This window comes from Narcine bancroftii, chromosome 4 (genome assembly GCF_036971445.1).
Source record: "Narcine bancroftii isolate sNarBan1 chromosome 4, sNarBan1.hap1, whole genome shotgun sequence".
Classification (NCBI taxonomy): Eukaryota; Metazoa; Chordata; class Chondrichthyes; order Torpediniformes; family Narcinidae; genus Narcine; species Narcine bancroftii.
Genome location: NC_091472.1, coordinates 233,020,387 through 233,042,041, shown reverse-complemented (window position 1 = coordinate 233,042,041; position 21,655 = coordinate 233,020,387). Strand labels below are relative to the sequence as shown.

The 21,655-nt window shown below is 39.0% G+C and overlaps 1 protein-coding gene across 5 annotated transcripts in view; it reads right to left on the bottom strand.

Annotated features, from left to right (window-relative positions):
- LOC138761712 (uncharacterized) overlaps nt 1-21,655 on the bottom strand; it is a 118,710-nt gene that overhangs the window by 68,210 nt on the left and 28,845 nt on the right. For all 5 annotated transcript variants that reach the window (XM_069934309.1, XM_069934312.1, XM_069934311.1 and 2 more), the window contains exon 2: nt 17,651-18,198. In XM_069934309.1, coding sequence (XP_069790410.1) covers nt 17,651-18,198 — 548 coding nt within the window. The remainder of the gene's footprint in view (nt 1-17,650; nt 18,199-21,655) is intronic.

Sequence of the window (21,655 nt, the reverse complement as noted above, 5' to 3'; positions counted from 1 at the left end):
TTGTATGGTTCAAATTATTTATTATTAAATAAGATTAAGTCTGATTTAAATAGATGGAAAGATTTGCCGTTAACATTGATTGGACGGGTAAAGTGTATTAAAATGAATATATATCCTCGTATTCAATATTTGTTTCAATCTATTCCTAGTGCTCAAACGGGGAAGTTTTTTAAGGAATTAAATAAAGTAGTCCATTGGTTTTTGTGGAAAGGTAAGCTATCTCGAGTATCTATGCAAAAACTGACATGGAAATATGATTTGGGAGGCCTCCAACTGCCACATTTTCAAAATTATTATCAAGCAGCACAGTGAAATTTATTAATAGATTATTTGATATTGATCAACCTCCGATGTGGGCTAAAGTAGAAATGGGCCAGATACAGGAAAGATCAATACATCACTTTATATATAAATGGAATCCATTGCTTTTATAATGATATAAAGTACCTGTATTGAATCATTTGATGGGGGTATGGTATAAGTGGAATCAATGTATAGGTTCGAAGGATGTGTTTTCAGTTAAAACTCCGTTATATCAGAATCAATTAATTCCATTTTCTATCCATAACCCCTATTTGAAGCTCTGGGACTCAAAGGGATTGATCTCAGTGGAACACTGCTTTGAAGTAGGTTCATTTCTCTTGTTTAATAGACTTAAAGAGAAGTTTGGTATATTACAGAATACTTTATTTGCTTATTATCAAGTATGTGATTTGCTAATAAAATGTTTTAGCCGAGAATTAATATTACCAAGTCAATCGAAGATTGAGAAATTAGTCATTGATAAGGGAAAGAAAGGGTTTGTTTCAGAAATGCATTTGTTGTTACAAGAAAGTATATATATTTAGAATAAGAGATAAATGGGAAAAGGATTTATCTATTCCTATTTCTGAGGAAGAATAGTCTGATGTGTGTTTGGATAGCGTTACAAAATTAATTAATGTAGGTTATAGTTTAGTTAATTTTAATTTTCTACATCAGTTATATCTAACTCCTGAAAAATTAAAAAGATATGGTTTTACTGAGTCAGATTTGTATTTTCGGTGTGGGAATCAGGTAGGTACTTTTTTACATTCTGTATGGGAATGTAAAAAGGTTAAGCCTTTTTGGGAGAAATTAATTAATTTTTTGCGAGATTTGTTCCAAATAGAATTATATGTGGATCTATGGGTGTGTTTATTGGGATATATGAATACAATTACAGCAGGTTTATGATTGGAAAAACCTCAAATTGCATTTATCCGATTGCGTTTGGCGGTGGCTAGAAAATGTATAGCTGTAACCTGGAAAAACGATGTTGAATTAAGTATACAAAGGTGGCATAAAGAAATTCAACCATGTTTGTATTTAGAGAAGATAAGGTATAATTTATGAAATAATTATCCTGTTTTTGTTAATATATGGACTTAATATTTGGAATGTATGGATTTAAACATTAAGTAAAAATTTTATTTGTATTTAAAGATGTAAATGGTTGTCATACCACACATCAACCTATTATGACTTTATGTAAATATTTTTTTTGAGCTCCAAGGGGGGAGGGTTGTAAGGGGTAGATCTAGTTTAACTTTGTGTGTTATTTTCTGTATTCTGTAAAACTTAAAATAAAATTTTTCAAAAAAATGTTGGATATTTATGAAAAGTTTAAGTGTAGCAATAGCAAAAAAAATGTGTAGCTGTAACGTGGAAATGAATAGATGTCAAATGGAATTATTAAATTGTATACCATTAGAGAAAATAATGTACAATTTATGAAACTAAATAGAAAAATTTGATAAGATTTGGAAACCCTATATGGATTTTATTGCTACGACTTTACCTACAGCGTCTCCCACTTCCTTACCCAATCCGCCATAATTAGTTTGTGGTTTAAGATATTATGTAAATTTGCAATTAATTAGTTAAAAGTTATATGTTTGTTAGACAAGCTTTTTTTTCTTTTACTTTTTTTAATCCCCAACTTTTTTTTGGGGGTGGGGGGAGGAGAAAATGTGAAAAAATGTATTCTTTTTGCGTCGTAGTTTTTATTCTTATGATCTGGATAAATACTGTACATGTATTGATGCAAATGAAAAATAAAAATTAATAAAAAGCTATTAAGAAACAGAAGTGAAAAATGTTAAATGAATAAAAAAATTCTAGTGCCAAAAAAAAATCAAACTGTAAGGTAAGCTCAGTGAGCCAAGTTGCTGTGAAGGCAAAGAGATGGTCAACATTTCAGGTCAAGACTCTGCATCAGGACTAAGTGTAAAGGGAAGATAACCTGTATATTTAATTTAATTTAGACATACAGCGTAGCAACAGGACTTTTGACCCACAAGCCTGTGCTGCCCAATTACATCCAACTGACTTACAACTCCTGGTATGTTCTTGAATGGTGGAAGGAAACCAGAGCCCTCGGAGGAAACCTACGCAGACATGGGGAGAACATACAAACTTCTTACAGACTGTGCAGGATTCAAACCCTGTCTCGATCGTTGGCGCTATAACAGTGTCTCGTTAACTGCTATGCTAACCGTACCACCCATGTACACGTAGAAGTGAGGAGGGATGAGGTGATAAGTGGGACCAGGTTGGGGGAGGGGAGATAATGGCCAGTTAGATCCAGTGGGGAAAAGGGAGTCAGGAACATTGGGACAGAGGTTGGCAGATAATAGGTAGAAACAGGAAAAAAAGGAAGATGGAGCCAGGTAGGGGAAGGCAAGAGCAGAGACAGGGGCTAGTGGAAAATAGATAGAACCACGTTTGGGAGGGATGGACAGATGAAATGATGGGAGAGGAGATAGGAAAGGTGAATCAAGGGAGAAGAAACCCAGGTGGACATATATGTAGGTGAAGGGCTGATATAACCAGGTAGGGGAAAGTGAATCTAATGAGGTGGGAGAGAGGCATGAAAAAGACAAGTAAAGGGATAGAGATCCAAGGTAATCTTGTAATTTTCACAATCAATTGTATCCTTTATGGCAATTATTACTTGGTTGAATACACAAATACTAGAGAAACTCAGCAGGTCATGCAGTGTCCATAGGAAGCGAAATATAACCAACATTTTGGGGCTGAACCCTTCATCAAGTTATGATCAAAAAGCAAGCGAGCGCTTCTTTAATTACTTAGTTGTCATCTTTTCTGTGGCAGGAGGTAATGGGTACAAGATCCATTTGGGGCATGAGCACATGAATAATGCTGGTATTTGAACATAAAAAATGCTACATTGTTGGGGGTGCTACCTTATGGCTGAGAATCTTAAATTGATGCTAGTGTTTTAGACATGGGTTAAAGTTATGATGAGTAGTTTTTTTTCCAATAAATGTTATCCCTCACCCACCATTTAGCTGGTTATTCATCTCATTAATTTGGCAAAATAACAACTATATTCTAATAGACAACTCCATATTCCAATAGGCAATCAAATTACTACAGCTCTCAAATTCAGTTTTTATTCACATTTAAAAATCAAACTGTATTTCTATGTGGTACAAAAGATGGGAAAAATCAATACAAAATAATGTACATGGTATCCCATAAATGTTGATCATGAATCCAACTGGCTAATAGCTAATATTCTTAAAATAAATAAAACACCTGCAACGTGGTGAAGTCAAGGATAATAATGTGACAGGGAGGAATTTCTTAAAAAATATTTTGATCAGTGCAATTCTAGCCCAAAGAATAAAGTGCTGTATTCTATTCTGGAAAATTAGGCATGATATCTGAAGCACATTTCAATGCAGGATCACTTGGAAATCAGCAATCATATCCCTGGCGTTTGAACTGTTTGTGAAGAAAAAGCTCACTGCAAGTGGAAGGATTTGATCCAAGAAGATTGGAATCAAAAATTGGGACAAAACATTAATTGAACAATGGACTAACTTCAAGTGTATGGGCAATTATTAGACATTCCTACAATTGACACAAAAAAGATATGCTGAATTACATCTCTGGATGGTTGAAGATAAACAGTTTGCAATGGATTTGATTTAAAAAAAAGACTTGTACAAAGCTTATGATAGGCTACTAAAGCTTAATATTAGAATAATTTTAAAATAAGGATATACAAAAAATAGCCACGAGATCAACAGCCAATATTATAAAGGAATCCTGTAAGTATTTTGGAAACAAATTGCACAATACAACAAAATGAAACAACTGGCCAATTTATATCCAAAAGAAGATATTTTTGTTCAGCCTACTAAATTAGTTGCGATTGTAGTCCACCAGGAACACAGTGAGCGAAAGAACCACACAGAATCAAAAATGAGTTCAACCAACTGACTTTAATAGAACTCTCGCATCTGTTTAAATCCCTCGGAACCTGATAATGCATGTGATTCCCAGTACCTTTAAGACATCGCTAGGCTATGGACTTGCCCTGCACCCAGAGCTCTCACAGTCAGATCAGTCACGGACTTGCCCGCAACTACACGAGCTGGTTTGCCTGTTGCGTGGATGAACTGTCACATGACCCACCCCACCCCTCCCACCAGAACCAGCGTTAGGAGGTGTGGAGTCCACGGCCAAAACCTCTTTTGTCTGTTTGGGTGGCCAACCTCGTCAGCGTGGGGGTGGCACACTCACAGGGTGTTCCAGGTCTAGGTGAAGGTCTTCTTATAGCCGCTCACATCAAGGATGCATCTGGTTCCGTTCCGATGCACCACCTTGTGTGGGCCCTCGTACGGCCGCTGGAGTGGAGTCCGCTGCATGCCCTTGCAGATGAAGATGTAATTGCAGTCCTGGAGATCCTTGGGGACAAAGGAAAGTGTCGGGCTATGGCACAAGGTTGGAACAGGAGCTAGAGTTCCTACCCTGCCTTGGAGACTTGTGAGCACTGCTGCAGGTATCTCCTCTGTGCCACAGACCGTTGGCACAAACTTGACTGGAACCATTAGTGGGGTGTCCTATACCAACTCGGTCAACAACATGGCTAAGTCTTTTTTGAGAGCCATAAGGATGCCAAGCAGCCCCCATGGGAGCTCGTCCATCCAATCTGGGCCATGGAGGTGCGCCATCAGGGCCAACTTCAGGTGCCATTAGACTGCTGATAGTAGGCCATGGTATGGTTGTTGAGCTTGTCGAAAGAATCAACGACTTTTATTAGCAAAAGACAGGAGCTCTTCACAGGTGGCCGAACAGTCCGGAATGATCCGACCTGGCTAGGGACACAACCCTTTAAGGCCCAGACAGTGGGCGTGGCTAAGCTCTCAGCCAATCGCTGTAAGCACAGTCTAGATACTGTAACTATATACACTATATACATTGGTGATAGATCTGTACTATCACAATGGTGCAGCTGGATCCCAAGTAGCTGCACCAGCGCCGACCATACACTGGACATTAACTGTGACTCCACCCCCTTCTGAAGTGATGTTGGCAGGCAGGCCGAAACATCCAATCCAGCTCACAATGAGGACTCTGGAGAGGGACCCCATGGACGTGTTGGTGAGTAGTAAAGCTTCTGGCCACCTGGTGAACCTGTTGACCACGAACAGGCACCTTGCCCCTCAGGAGACTGGCAGCGAACTGACGACATCCATGTGGACATATTCAAGCTTTCTGTGTGTCGGCTGGAAGGATCGAAGGGGTATCTTCGGACTTTGGAAGTCTGGCAGTCTATGCATGTCCTGGCCCAGTGTCTGACCTGCTTACGTAGACCACGCCGAGCAAATCTATCCGCCACCAGTTGGATGGTCCCCTGAATGGACAGGTGGGCCAAACCATGTAGTGCATCGAAAATGCAATGCCTCCAAGCAGCTGGAATAATGGGGGGGGGGGGGGGTTGGCCAGTGGACACGTCAGAGAAGCTTGCTGCCTGTTGGGACGATGGGGATGTCCTCAAGTTGCAGGCCCGAGACTATAGTGCGGTAGGCCGGCATTTCTTTGTCCAGCTGCTATGCCTTGGCGAGCGCCACATAATCCAATCCTGGGGACAGGGAATGCACTGAGTAGATGATGATGCGTCAGCCATGACATTGTTTTTCCTGGGGATGTGTTTGATGGTGGTGATATACTCTGAGATGTATGACAGGTGGCGTTGCTGCCGTGCCAACCATGGGTCCATGGGTCATGAGACCATGAACTCCCGCCCCTCCAAGAAATACTGAAAGTGCCGGATGGCAAGGTAGGGGACTAGCAGCTCCCTGTCGAAGGCACGGTATTTCAGCTCTGGGGGTTGCAGGTGTCAGCTGAAGAACGAGAGTGGTTTCCACTGACCCTCCAGCACACCGCCAATTGCGGATTTGGAATTGACAAGTGTGAGGGCTTGGGCACATTCACCCACAGGTGTATCAGGAGAGTGGTGTTTGCAAGGGTGTCCTTGGCTTACTCAAAAGCTGCTGTTGACTCAATGTCCAAGGTGGTTTCTTTGGCCTTGCCAAACATCAGGCCAAACAGAGGTCACATGATTTGGGCTGGTAACAGTAGGAATCGGTGGTAAAAGTTGATCATGCCAACAAACTCCTGTAGACCTTTGACTGTACTTGGCCTGGCAAACGGCATATGGCCTTGATTTTTGCCAGCAAGGAAATCGCTCCATGCCGGTCAACGTGGTGCCCAAGGAAATCAATGGTCGAAAGCCCAAAATGGCACTTCGTGAGGTTGATGGCCAAGTCGTATTCACTGAGGTGGCACCAGAGTTGGCACAGGCGCATCAATTGCTCTTGGTGTGAGCAGCTGGCGATCAGAATATCATCTAAATAGATGAAGACAAAATCCAAGCCATGCCCCACTAAGTACGTGAGCTGCTGGAATGTCTGTGCAGCATTCTTGAGTCCAAAAGGGATCCACAGGAACTCGAATAGGCTGAATGAGGTGATGCTGGGACGGGTGGGAATCTGGTGATATCCGCAGACGAGTTCGACCTTGGTCAAGATACGTGCCCCATGCAAATTGGCCATAAAGTCTTGAATGTGGGGCACTGGGTAGTGGTCAGCCATGGTGGCATTGTTGACCCTTCTGTAATCAGTGTATGGCCTCCATCCTCCAGTTGACTTGGGTGCCATGTGCAGCTGAGAGGCCCATGGGCTGTCTGAGCAGCAGATAATCCTCATCTCCTCCATTTTCCTAAATTCCTTCTTGGCAAGGTGGAGTTTGCCGGGTGGGAGCCTGCATGCCTGGGCATGTATCAATGATCCTTAAGTGGGAATGTGGTGCTGTACATCATGCTTAGGGGCATCTGTGGAGAACTGCAGCATAATAATGGTCAGGAACTCCGCTAGTACTCTGGAAAATTTATTGCCTGACAAAGTCTCAGAGTCCAGGTATTGTGCTGGTAGCTTGACTTCGTTGAGAAGGTCTGGAAGGTCTTGGCATTCACTAGGTGCCATGCCTTGAGGTTCACTAAGAGGCAGTGCACCCGGAAGAAATCTGCACCCAATAAAGGCTGCAATACTGCTGTCAATGTAAACGACCAGGTGAAATGGCTGGAACTGAACTGTAGCGGGATGGTTCACATGTCATATGTACAAATACAGCTGCTGTTGGGAACAGTGAGCACTGGTCCTGACTTCCCATTGTGGCTTGAGGGGGGAAAGACGCTAACCTCTGCCCTTGTGTTTATGAGGAACTTTTGCCCAGAGTGTCGGTCCCATAAGTAAAGGAGGCTATCATGGTGGCCAGTCACCATAGCCATTAGTGTAGCTGGCCCCGGCATTTCCCAGAAAAGGATGGACAGCAAAGGTAGCTCCTGAACCCCATTTTTGGTGGTAAAACACCAGCAGTCCGAACTGGAGTCACTTTCTGCTATGGGTGTCACTGGATTCGGTGGTGGAATGAGGAAGGCCCGGGCTTTAAGGAGTGATGCAGCAATGGAGTTCCACCACACTGCTTGGTGTGCCACAGGATATCTGCATGGGTCATTACTTTGCATGGGTCACTGAAATCATCGTCGGTGATGAGGAGTTGAATATCTTCTGGCATTTGGTTGAGAAAGACTTGTTCAAACAGTAAACATGGCTTATGGCTGTCTGCTCGTGCCAGCATCTTGTTCATTAAGGCTGATGGCGTGCGGTCACCGAGGCCATCAAAGTGGAGCAACCGAGCTGCGCACTCACAGTGGAAGAGGCCAAAAGTACGGATCAGCAGTGCCTTGATTGTTTCATACCTGTCCACAACCAGTGGCTGGTGTAGGAAGTCGATGATGCAGCCTGCTGTTTCCTGGTTGAGTGAGCCGACCACATAATAGTACTTTGTGGCGTCCGAGACAATTTGTCGGACCTGGAATTGGGCTTCAAACCAGACTTGTGGCTGCGAGGTCCAGAAAATTAGCAGTTTCAGTGAAACTGCATTCTGCATACTTAGGTCAGTCGTCATTGGGTCCAAGTGCTGTTTGGACCTTCGGGTTCAGCAATGTAGTCACACTAGGCACGCAGTGAGCGAAAGAACCACAGAGTCGAAAGTGAATCGAACCAACCGACTTTAACAGAACTCTCGCACACATTTAAATATCTCTTGGAACTCGACGATGGTTGCGACTCCTGGGGCATTTATGACATCAGCCACTCTGCCATGGGCTTGTCTTGCACCCGGAGCTCTCGCAGTCAAATCTGCTGTAGACTTGCCGGCGACTCCGTGAGCCATTTCGCCTGTGGTGTGGGCAAGGTGCCACAAGATCCTAATTGACAGTTAACATAAATCAAAATCTCAGTAAATGGGGCAAAAGGATGCAATAACACGGGACAAGATTAAAACTAGATCTTCCTTAAAATATTGGTAAGATGATAGCAAAAATGACTAATCATCCATCCATCCATCAATTTGTCTTGGCATTCTGTGGTATTTTTAACTTATTCCATTATAGTTGATGTGTCTTTTGTACCTGCATGGCTGCACCAAATAAAAATTGCAGTGCATTCACATATTGTGAATACAACAATGTATACTTGTGTATACAACAATGAACACTCATAAGTTATTAGTTGAGATAGGCCCAAAGGTAATGATCAATAAATTGTCAGATTATGCTGCATAAAACATCTTGGGGTGTGTCCTTTACGAGAAAATAAGCAACTCATTCAAGACAACTGGAGACAGCCAAAATAAGTAAACTCTAGTCTTCCCAGGAACATTCAAATCATGATTAAGACATTTTTTTAAAAATTGCCCAAAATTAATTGGTGCTTCGAACAGGACTTGAGGAATATGATGAATTATTTGCTTCAATCAAGTAATGGAAAGAGTTAATGGTGTTTCTTGCAAAATTAAGTTTGACAAAAGACTTCTGACTAACTACCACGTATGGATAGCACCATAAAATTAAAACATTTGAAGGAACTGTGGTTTATAGCCAGAAAGCAAAGCAAAGCCTTCCAGGCCAAAAACATATAAAGTTGTATAATCTCATAGATGAATTAACTCCTCCACTATGTGAACTATTAGTAACCAGAATTTGAATTTCAAAGTTAGCAGATAAATAATTCAAATTTTAGAAAACAATCAGGATTGTATCCTCTTTGAAGAGGGCATAGATTGAGATATGCAGAGAAGTGGCAAATAAATTTAATGGATTCAAGTGCAGCTGTTGGGTCTTCATGAATAAACAAAACTTCTGCTCATGATTATTAATATTTCTTTCTTTCAAGTTACAGATTTTTATTTTAAAAGCAGATTCATAAAGTAAATTGATATTCACTGGATTAACAGCCTGAACCTTTGAATCAGCAGTACATAATTCATAACCTTTCCACATTATTGAAAGATGCTTTAGATGCTGGCCAGCATATTGTCTCCCAGAGGAACTCAATCCCTCCCACTCCTGATTTGACAACAGTAACAGTAAAGAACCACTCCTCCACACCCCCATGTCACCTGATGATCCCATCCTGTCCGTATCTAAGGATGACGTGCGTGCTGCCTTCAGGAGAGTGAATCCGAGGAAAGCATCTGGCCCAGATGGAGTACCTGGCCGAGTATTAAAAATTTGTGCTGACCAATTTACCTAGGTATTCATGGATATCTTTAATCTCTCACTCCAGCAGGGTGTGGCACCCACCTGTTTCAAACAGGCATCTCTGGCACCTTTCACATTGTAAGTGATTCCAGGAATTAACTGCCAATTGGTCTTTAAAGTGTTTATTGTGAAAGCAAAATCAGCTCAACGCTGGCGTCAGATGACGTCATCTCACACCGGGGATTGACGGCCTTGACCCCGGTACAATCCCCGGTGTCTGGATCGCAATCAAGCGAGTGTGAAACAGGTAATTACATTGCGGGATTGAAATGACCCAAGTTTTTGACTGAGTGCAGGAATATTAAAATGAAGGTATAAACTTTGCCATGGGAGTCATGGGGGTGGGGGTGGGAGGGGTGGGGGAGAGAGAGGAGGAAGGGGAGGGAGAATAAACAGCAATAGCGGACAATTTTTGAACAGCGTGGGAAGATTGGTAGTGCTATAGCGCACAATTTATAAAGACCGTTGGAAAAAAGCAATGGTGGACCTGACTTCCCAGAATGCCATGCCCTCTATGAATGCTCCATGCATGCAACTGGGCATACAGCCTTTTCTCTGCCGCATGGCATTCTGGGAGGGCAGGTCCGCCATCACTTTTTCCCATGGTATTTATAAATTGTATGCTATAGCGCCACCAACTTTCCCATGCTATATGAATTGTGCGCTATAGAGCTACAAACTTTCCCAAGCTGTATAAATTGTTTGCTATTGCTATTTATTGCTTGCACTTTCCCATGGTCCCTTATAAAGGTTTATATAGGTCAGTACAGCAACAACAGGAGCAGAAGGGATCATATTATGCTGTATATAAAGCTTAATTATGTTATAATTAAGGATGATTAATTTTGTTCAAATCAACATAATATATTGATCAGGATTTAGGGCAAGTCCACCATCACTCAATGCGCCATGACATCACCAGTGGAAGTTAGAACAGTCCTAATCCTGGGGATTGCCCCTTGAAAATGTGAAAGCATTCAGTGTCCCAGTTAGGAGCGGTCAAATGTGAAAAGCCAAACCTCTATTCCTATCCCAGGACACTGAATGGCCAATTTAGTGGGATGCAAGTGTGAAAGGGGACTCAATGACTATCAACCAGTAGCACTTACATCAACAGTGATGAAGTCTTTTGAAAGGCTGGTGATGAAGCAGATCTGCTCCTGTCTGAGAGCAGAGATATGGATCCATTCCTGATCACCTATCGTAGAAATAGGTCTACAGTGGATGCCATTTCACTAACTCTGCAAAATCTGGACAGTAAAGATGCTCTTTATCGTCTGTAGTTTGGCATCTAACACCATCTCCAAAATGATCAGCAAATTCCAAGAACTGGGAGTTCATTGATTTCCTCACCTCCAGACTGCAATCAGTGAAGATTGATCAGAACTTTTCCATCACTACTGGAGCATTCTTAGCCCCTGCTCTATATACTTTACACCTAAGACTGTATGGCTCAGTAGAATAATAACACCATCTACAAATACGCTGACAATACCACGGATGTAGGTTGTATAAAGGAAGGGGATGAGTCAGCACACAGCATGGAGATTGAAAACGTGGCTGAGTGGTGCACCAACAACAACCTTGCACTTTCTAAAGTTCAAATGGCTATGTGACAGGTGAAGAAGGTACTCTGTTACACATGTTCTGGTCTTGTACTCTCTTTCCCTTTTTGGGAAGATATTTTTCATACCTTATCTTTAGTATTTAATGTTAAGTTGAGACCATATCCCTTAATTGCCCTATTTGGATTAACTAAAATAATTATTTGATTTAACAGTCTCAATCCCATGTAATCTCCTTTGCTTCCCTTATTGCTAGATGTTCAGTACTGATGAAATTGAAAGATGCTGTCCCTCCAATAAATTAAAAAATTTAAAATGGCTATCCAATATGATGGCATGCTTAACTTTAGGGTAAAATCAGATATTCTACCAATGTAACAGGTTTGAATTTTTTTTTTAAACTTGTCCCTCCCACTCATACTCAATGGTTGTCTGATATGATGGCATGTTTGATTTTGGAACAAAATTAGATGCTCCGCTACTGAAATGAATCTTAAATTTATTTCTTTATGGGGTTCTTTTCATAAATATTTTTAAAATTTGTAAGATGAGTTAACTTTTGGTTTTTTGACCCCAATGAATACCTTTCTTTTTATTATCAGGTAGTGGGCTGCTTACGTTTAGCCAGTAGCCTCTGAAGGGAGAGGGTTGATAATTAGTATGTTTTTTTTATTAATTTTTTTTTTACTTCTTTTCAAAGTAAAGTCAGTCTCAACCACATTTTTATTATTATGTGATTGGTTAATACTTTATTATTATGTATCTATGTTACATTTACTTGATGAAACCAATAATATTGAAAAGAGAATTTAAAAAAAATTATTGTATCCTTTTATCAACTACTTTCATAATTTATAAGATTATTCAGATATTGTTTTGTAATTTTAGTCCTCTCTATATGGTAGCAAATTATATTGTGACAGAATATAGATATGTTTTTGGGAGATAAATTAGGGCAAGGTTTGTTACTACAAACACTTTAAAACAGACCTTATTTAAAATACTGGAGCTCTGCCCCATGCTCGACATGTTGGGACCAACAGTCTTTGCAAAAGCTTTGGAGAGTGCCCAAGAGACTTCACTGATGGATTGTTGTTTACAAAAAGGCAACAGATGAAAGAGCTTGTCGGAGCCGCACGTTGTCTGGAAGGGACCTTGTTGTTCTAAGAGGGTCATGTGGTTTTGCAAGCAGAGAGAGTCAAACAGGCTTTCCTCTTACACAGAGAGAGAGAGAGGGGGACAGGGAGACACACACACAGAAATCAGTTTTGCAGCATTACAGTCAGCAACAGCAGTTAGGACTGGAACAGGACAAGCTGGCAAGCTTGTGGAAAATCCCATTTGGAAGATGGTTTGTGAGTGGTTAGTTCAGCCTGGTCAAAGCTCTTGTGGTTCATACAGGAGGAGAGGACTGGCTGTCTGATGTTTCACTTGAAATAAGTGAAACAAAAAAGAACTCTCTGGTGACCTGAAAGAAAAAGGTTATCATCTGGAGAACCTGGAGGGGGCAAGTTTCTTCAGTAAGACACAAAAGTGGCTGGTGTCCATCGTATGACAAATCTCTCCCTCTCTAAAAACCGACAAGAACCTTCCTGAGTGGTACCCATTTACATTTCAAGCACCAAAGCCTGGTGAACCACTAGGTTCAGGAATAGCTACTAGCCCCCCACCATCAGACCCCTCAACAATTAACTCAATCAGGGACTCATTTAAGGACTCTTACTTGTGCTCTTTATTGATTTTCTTTTTGTTCTCTCTGTATTGCAGTCAGTTTGTTTACATTTGTTCTGTTTAAAGTTCTTTGTTGGTTTACATGTTTTATGCTGTGTACAGTTTATTTTTTCACTACCATTTGTACTTGTCATTCTGCTGCGCAGGGAAACATGTGATGTGTATACTTTAACAATAAATCTGAAATCTAATCTAATTTTTGTGCTAGTACACAGCCAATCAAATTTCTATGGAAATTTTGAGAAAAACATTTTAGAAGCTTTAGGTTTCTGAAGTTCAATTCTTATGAATAATCAGTGAAAGAAACAAATAAAAACCAGGATTAAAAAAAAAGGAGGAACTCAACAGGTCAAACAGTTTGAGGACAAAAATTTGTCAACGTTTCAGGTCTGAACCTTTCATTATGACAGAGCGCAGAGGGAAGAAAATCAATATAACGAAGACAGAGTGGGAGGGGTTACACAGGGGCCTGAAGGGGATTGGTGAACCAGGGAAAGGTGAAAGATAATAGATTGATGGGGAAGCAGAGGTACTAGATTGATAAGACTCTCATAAAGAGAGAGAGAAGAGAGAAAAGGGAGTCAGAAGGAAGATGTCAGAAGAAGCAGCTGGAGACTGTGGAGGGAGATGGAGACAAAGGTTACCAGTGCTAGAATATGACAAGCAGAGAAGATGACAATGTGATTTAATGGAAGCAGTGTTTTTAAATCATTCTCTAAGTTGTTGTCACCTTACTAAGTCTTGGCATTAGTGGATTCATTTAAACAGGGTAAACTTGCAGAATCATTCAACAAAGCTTGTATATCCTTAATAGCAAAGAAAGGTAAAGTTATAACTGAATATTCCTCCTAAAGACCAATTTCTCTATTGAATGTTGATGTTAAAATTTTAGCAAAGGTTTTGGCCAATAGGATGGAAAATATTTTTTCCACTAATTATTTCTGAAGACCAGGTGGGGTTTATTAAAAACTGGTATTCCTATTTTGATATGTGTCATTTATTGACCATTATTTATTTGCCTTCTGACTAAGTTCCGAGGTGTGCTCTCTTATTGGATGCAGAAAAAACTTTTGATCGAGTAGAATGGTGTTTTGGGAAGGGTTGTGGCTGTCATGTGACAGCACTTCCCCCCTACTTAGTCGAAGGACACACCAGCTGTCAATCAAGGTTTGGTTCAGCCCCACCCATTAGCGCAAACCTTGGTGTTGCTACCATGTAAATTACCTGGACTGGACACTCCAGCCTTCCTGTACTTGGCCTTGGGCCATTGATTGTTATAATTGGAATAACCTTCCTGGCACTGAGCCATTGCCTCCTGCTAACTAACTAGGCTGGACCTTCCAGCACTATAAAAAGGTGCCACGTGTTCTTTGTTCTCTCTCTTTGCCAGCTTAGGACCACCCTGCTTCACTCCAGGCCTAGAAATGTGGAAGGGTGCTGGAGAAATGGTTGGTAAGATGTACATTGTTAAAAGGGTTGGGATCATTTAATTAGTGTCCCTTGAAGCATAGAGCCGTGCTTGAACTGAGTCATCATAGTGATTTTTCGTGTGTGTGTGTGTTTTTCCCATATTTGCCTTCTGTAAATAAAATCCTTCCCTACGAAAATGGTGTTCAGAGTCCTTGTCTCTAAGACCTACCAAACCTGTTTCCTCACTCACAACAAATTGTCATATTTGTTTATGATTTTAGAAGAATTTAACTTTGGTACTGATTTTATTACTACAATTCTTACAAATTCACAATAATCACAGCCTTTCATTCTGCAACATGGCACCCATTACTTTTTGATTTGGCCATTGAAGCATTAGCAATTGCACTCCTAGAGTGTATGGATGTCTCGGAGATGTGGAGGAGGGGGAAAAAAAAAATCAAAATTTCTCTCTATGCAGATAATCTTTAGTTTTTCATTTCAGACCTGGTTGTCTTCCTATCCCTCATGATGTCATTATTCTCACAATTTACTCAATTGTCAGGTTACAAATTAATTTGCACAGAAGTGAATTTTTTCCTTTAAGTTTTCCTATGTCAATGTATGTTGGTTTCCCTTTTAAAATTGTTAAAAACCATTTCACATATCTCTGCATTACAATTACAAGAATTATAAACATCTTTTTAAGAACTATCTTACTTTGCTAAAGCAAGTGAAGCAGTTCTTCACTCAATGGTCACCATTGTCTACATTTTAAGTTGTCCATATTAATTCTATTAAAATGAATATTTTTCCTTAATGTTTGTATCTTTTTCAATTTGTACAAATTTTTGTTCCCAAATCATTTTTTGATTTACTTATATTGTCTTATATATCGAAGGGAAGATACCCTTGTCTAAACAAAGTTTTCTTACAGAAACCCAAGAGGGATGGTGGTATTGCTCTACCTAACTTTAGATTTTATTACAGCTTACGTTCTGGTCACATTATGGATGACATGGAGTTGAATTCCCCTAAAAATTTCTCTAATTTAATGCTCATCTCTTCACTTCCATTTCTTTAAATTAAGTTGATAGACAACCTGTGAGAATTTGGACGCGGTTTAGAAAACATTTTACATTTCATAATTTTTCTCTCAAGTCTTATTCTAACTAATCACCTTTTTCAACCTTCTTTGCATGATATTGATTTTCAGCAATGGAGTAGAGTGGATATTCAATGTTTTAAACATCTTTTCGCTGATGGTGGCTTTGCATCATTTAATCAGCTTTCTGGTACATTCAACTTGCCTAACTCTCATCTTTTCAGATATTTGCAAATCTGGTATTTTTTTTTTAAGTCTCAAATTTCTGATTTCCCTAAAACAGGCCTCATTACTTAAAATTAAAAATGCTTGGGAATGGGACCTAAATTTGACTATATCAGATGATATTTTTAAGATGGTTAACAGCACTTTGTTATGAGGTTGTTATTGTTTATTGCAATTCAAAGTGGTACATAGAGCACACGTGTCTAATTAAATTGTCTCACTTTTATCCTGACGCAAGTTTTAGTTGTGACAGGTGCAAGCAAGAAGCTTCATGAATTCATATGTTCTGGACTTGTCCAAGACTGGAAAAGTACTGCAGAGAGATTTTCTGCACTCTATCTTTCATTCTGAATATAAAATTCACGCCAAATCCTTTGGTACAACAGGAAAAGATGGAGTTCCTTTATCTTCAGTTAAGAGTCGTAATTTTTTTTATATTCTTTGGCAAAACGTGCGATTTTGCTTAATACTGCCCCACCCACTCATGGCCAATAGCTGGGGGACATCATGTCCTGATTGAATATGGAAAAGATTCTGTATTCAGTTAATAATTCAGGTATAAAATTTAAGATGTTGTGGGGGGGGGGGTCATTCATGACAGAAAACCATATAACCATTTACGGAGCGGAAACAGGCCATGTCGGCCTTTCGAGTCCGCATCAGTTCACTAGAACAACTCTCTTTTGTGTGTTTGAATAAAGAATCAGTTCTCTGGTATTTGGTAATCTCCTCTGGGATTTCCCCACTTTATAATTTTTTAGCATAGTTTGACTGTTTAACCTATATCTTTTCTTTAATTTCTTTTTTTGCTCTTTGATTTTATTTCAATGTTAAATATAATAAAGGCAAAGGGCTGCAATTTTTTCTTTGCTTTTTCTCCTTTTTTTCCTCTTTTTCTGTTTAAATATAATATACTACAGAATATGACTTATGGATGTGTTTTTCAATTTATATATCTTTACTTGTCTTAACGTACTGATAGCCATATACCACACTTCATAATGGGTTTTCATTATATTTTTAAATTTCTTGTTTAAAATGAATAAAAATAATTTAAAAAGCATAAAGGGGAGAGGTAAAGGACAGATAATCACTGCAAATGGTAGTTTCTAGCATAATTCATGCAAATTGCATCTTGTTTCACACAGTAGATTGGGGACAAGATTGTTAAAGATAGCGATGTTCATGTGCTAATAAGACAATCCAGAAATAAAATTGGAAAGGTTTTCTTAATTCACAGCAACTCCCACCAGCTCTACTGTTACATAGGTACAGAAGCCTGAAGTCTATCCCCTCAAGTTTCAAGAACAGTTCATTTCCAACAGCCATCAAGCTCACGAAACTCCCTGATGTACCTTAATCATAAACTACTCCAGGTTCTCCAAAACATCTGGCTGCACTACTGAAACAGTAGTTTTTTTTCACCCCACATTAACTGAAACTGGATATTTATTTATCCTTTTGCACTTACTATCTTTCTTTCTAAATTATAGCATATTATGGTCATTTATACTTTGGACTTTATTGTGTCGTTGTGTACCTTCAGCAAAAAAGATTTCAGTGCATCTGTACATTGTACTTATGACAAACTCTCATATCTTATTCTGTAATTATATGTTGTACAATTACCATTTAAGCAAATGTTTTGTAAAAGAGTGAAAAATGTGATCCTACCATAAGGTGACTTCTTGTCTAATTCACGTCGCCTTTTCCTGGGTTCCTTTTTATTAATCACTTTCCAAAACATCTCTGTACATTCGTCACAGGTCACAGTTTCCCGGTCATCCTCTCCAGAATTAACTGAAATGGATTCATCATCATCGTGCACTGCTTCTGAAGTTTTTCCTTCATTAACAATTATGGGGCTTAAGCCCTGGGTTTGGATCATTTGTTTCCTGATAGAGAAATTATTCTCAGTGTTTGCTTTACCCAAAAATATGTCACAATTTACATTGGTAGCTTTGGCACAAAGTTTTGCAGTTTCATCTGCAGCACTATAGATTCCAGCAATGGGCACGTTATTGCTGCTGTTCTTTTCCATTAAAACCTCAGACTCCATGGAACGCTCTCTTCTATGAACATCATCAAGAGGTACTTTGGTACTTTGGCGCAAGTTGTGCAATGCTATACAATTTCTCCATGCAGTGTTAGGTACACAATGTTTCTCCTTTAGTGAAAGATTTTCAGCAACTTTTGCTTGGTTGCTAAGCAGAGATTTATACCTGCAACAAAAATATAATCAACAGTATAAATGTACAAAGAAATCAATTGTTATGATTCACTGTCACTAATACATTTCTGATAAGATCTTTCTCAATTTCTTCAGTTCTCATTACTAAACAAATACCTCAAGAGTGTTTCAATCCTAACAAGTCCAATGAATCCAATTTCCATACTGAATTTGCACGTTTTCATTGAAATAAAAGACCACCATCAGTTTTTGGGTTGCAGGACGAGAAAGATTTCTTGGCGAACAAACCAAGGTACAGTAAAATCCCCTTTAACCAGAATTTAATTAACCAGCAGCCTCCTCATCAATCATGCAACATGCAATCTCAAGCTACTGGCAAATTCACTTATCTGCGATCGACAAATCCCCATAAGAGCCAGATACCAGGATTGGTATCATTGATTTTATTTTAATCCAATTCTCCACCATCAATAAACAGATGACCTGATCATTTTCAGTCATCGTTTCCAACATCTGGCCTCTACATTACGATGATAACAACAAAGAACATTTTATTGGACAATCTGAAATGTTGAAAGGTTCTGTATGATGGTCATGTACCAGGATGCCCCAAGACACAATTACAGCAGTACAAGGAATTCATGCATAAATTGTGAGCATAACCTAGATATCTTTAAACAGTGGTTCTTAAACATTTTTTTTTCTATTCACACACTACTTTAAGTGATCTCTATGCGGAGGAGTCACGTGATGGAGTAGTGGCTGGTAGGGGAACTCTCCAGAAAAGTAAAAAAAAGATAGAAAAAAAGCAAAGACACAAACATAAAAATCAAAAAAAACTGAAAGTAAAAGTGTGGAGAAAATGGCAGCGAAGAAAGAAAAACCAAAAACAACGGGAAGAAAAGAAGAAGGAAAGACGTCGGAAAAAGAAGGTGAAGGCCTTACCTGTCCGAAGAGGCCCGCCGCGGAGAGAGAAGCCCACTCCCACAGGTCAGTGGAAGTCCCAGGCTCGGGACTACAAAAATGGCTCGCAGAGCCGAGTAAAAGTGCGCAACCGCGCATGAAAAAAAACACACTGATGGGAGGGGGGAGTTGCGGAGTTGATCTCCACAGCTGAGAGAGACACCTGCAGCACAGCAGCAGGTGCAGAACACAGACAATAACGACAACAAGAAAGAAGAGGGTAAAAAGAAAACAAGTAAACAACAGATGGTCAATCCAGAGGAAGAAGAAGAAGAACAGAAAGAAGTGGAAGAAGAGAAAGACAAGACAATGGATGTATCTTTTTTTAAAGAATATATGGAATCAGTGAAAGAATGGCAATTACAAGAATTTAATGAGATAAAAAGAATTAAGAATGCAGAACAAAAAATGAATAAAATGGAAATGACCATATCAGAGATAGGAAAAAGAGTGGAAAATATGGAAGAACGAGAAATAATTGTAGAAATAGAAGTAGAGAACTTAAAAGAGAAATTAGAAGAATCTAATAAAAAAGTTAAAGAGGCACAGGAGCTGTTAGCTCAGAAGATAGATATAATGGAAAACTATAATAGAAGAAATAATATAAAGATAGTGGGCCTTAAGGAAGATGAAGAAGGCAAGAATATGAGAGAATTTATAAAAGATTGGATCCCCAGGATCCTGAGAAGACCAGAATTACAGGAAGAAATGGAAATAGAGAGGGCACATAGAACTTTAGCCCCGAAACCACAACCGCAGCAAAAACCAAGATCTATTTTAGTAAAATTCTTAAGATATACAACAAGAGAAAATATATTGGAGAAAGCAATGAAGAAAGTAAGAGAAGACAAAAAGCCACTGGAATACAAAGGTCAAAAATTTTTTTCTATCCAGACATAAGTTTTGAACTCCTGAAGAAGAGGAAGGAGTTCAATACAGCAAAATCGATCTTATGGAAAAAAGGATATAAATTTATGTTAAAGTACCCAGCGGTACTTAAAATAGTTATTCCAGGGCAACAAAACAGACTATTCTCGGATCCAGAGGAAACAAGGAAATTTGCAGAACAACTACAAAACAAGCAAAGAGATGAGACATGTAATGAGAGTAAAAATGACCACGAACTATATGTATGTGTGTAAAGAGGTATATGTGTGTATATATATATATATATATATATATATATATAGTGTGTATACATGAATGTATCCGTATTTAGAGGAAAATATATAGAGTATAGACAAGAATTAATAAGGGAGGGAAAGGGAATAGAGGGAATAAGGAGGGAATTAAAAGAGTGACCTTTGTTACATATGAAAAGTGAAATCTTTTCTGGGGGGGACTGGGTGGGGAGGAGTTACGGTCACTACAAAATCAGTTGACGTTTGCGAGTGAATTCGCAAATCCAAATGGAGAGGGGAAATGTGGTTGCCTGACAAGGGATGAAGGGCAACTCAGGAGGGGGAGGGGAGAATGGGGTTAAATAAGTTTTAAATAGGAGAATAAGGAAAATGTTTGAAGTTTTAGAAATGTTGTCTTATAAAGTGTTCAAAACAAGAAAGCAGAAATGGATAAGAAGGAAAGGTGATGATGGAGAAACGGAAAGGGAAGATAAACAAAGTAAGAAATGGCTACGTTGAACTATATGAATTTAAATATTAACGGAATACATAACCAAATCAAAAGGAAGAAACTGCTAAATTTACTGAAAAAAGAAAAAATTGATATAGCATTTGTGCAAGAAACACATTTAACTGAATTGGAGCACAAGAAATTAAAGAGAGATTGGGTAGGACACGTAACAGCAGCGTCGTACAATTCAAAAGCAAGAGGAGTAGGTATATTAATTAGTAAAAATGTGCCAATTAAAATAGAAGAGGAAATAATAGATCCAGCAGGGAGATATGTATTGATAAAATGTCAGATATATTCAGAGTTTTGGAATCTACTCAATGTATATTCACATAATGAAGAAGATCAAAAGTTTATGCACGATATCTTTTTGAAGATAGCAGATACGCAAGGGAACATATTAATAGGAGGGGATTTCAACCTGAATTTGGATTCAAATATGGACAAAACTGGGAAAAAAATTAACAGAAAGAACAAAGTAACCAAATTTATAATTAAATCAATGGAAGAAATGCAACTTTTGGATATATGGAGGAAGCAACACCCAAATGAAAAGGAATATTCATATTACTCGGGTAGACATAAAACATACTCAAGAATAGACCTATTTTTGTTATCAGCTCGTATGCAAGATAGAGTAAGAAAAACAGAATATAAAGCTAGAATATTATCGGACCATTCACCCTTGATATTGACAATAGAGTTAGAGGACATCCCTCCAAGAATGTATAGATGGAGATTAAACTCCATGCTACTTAAAAGGCAGGATTTTAGAGAATTAATTGAAAGACAAATTAAAATGTACTTTGAAATAAATACGGAATCAGTGAAAGATAAGTTCATACTATGGGATGCAATGAAAGCATTCATTAGAGGGCAAATAATATGTAACC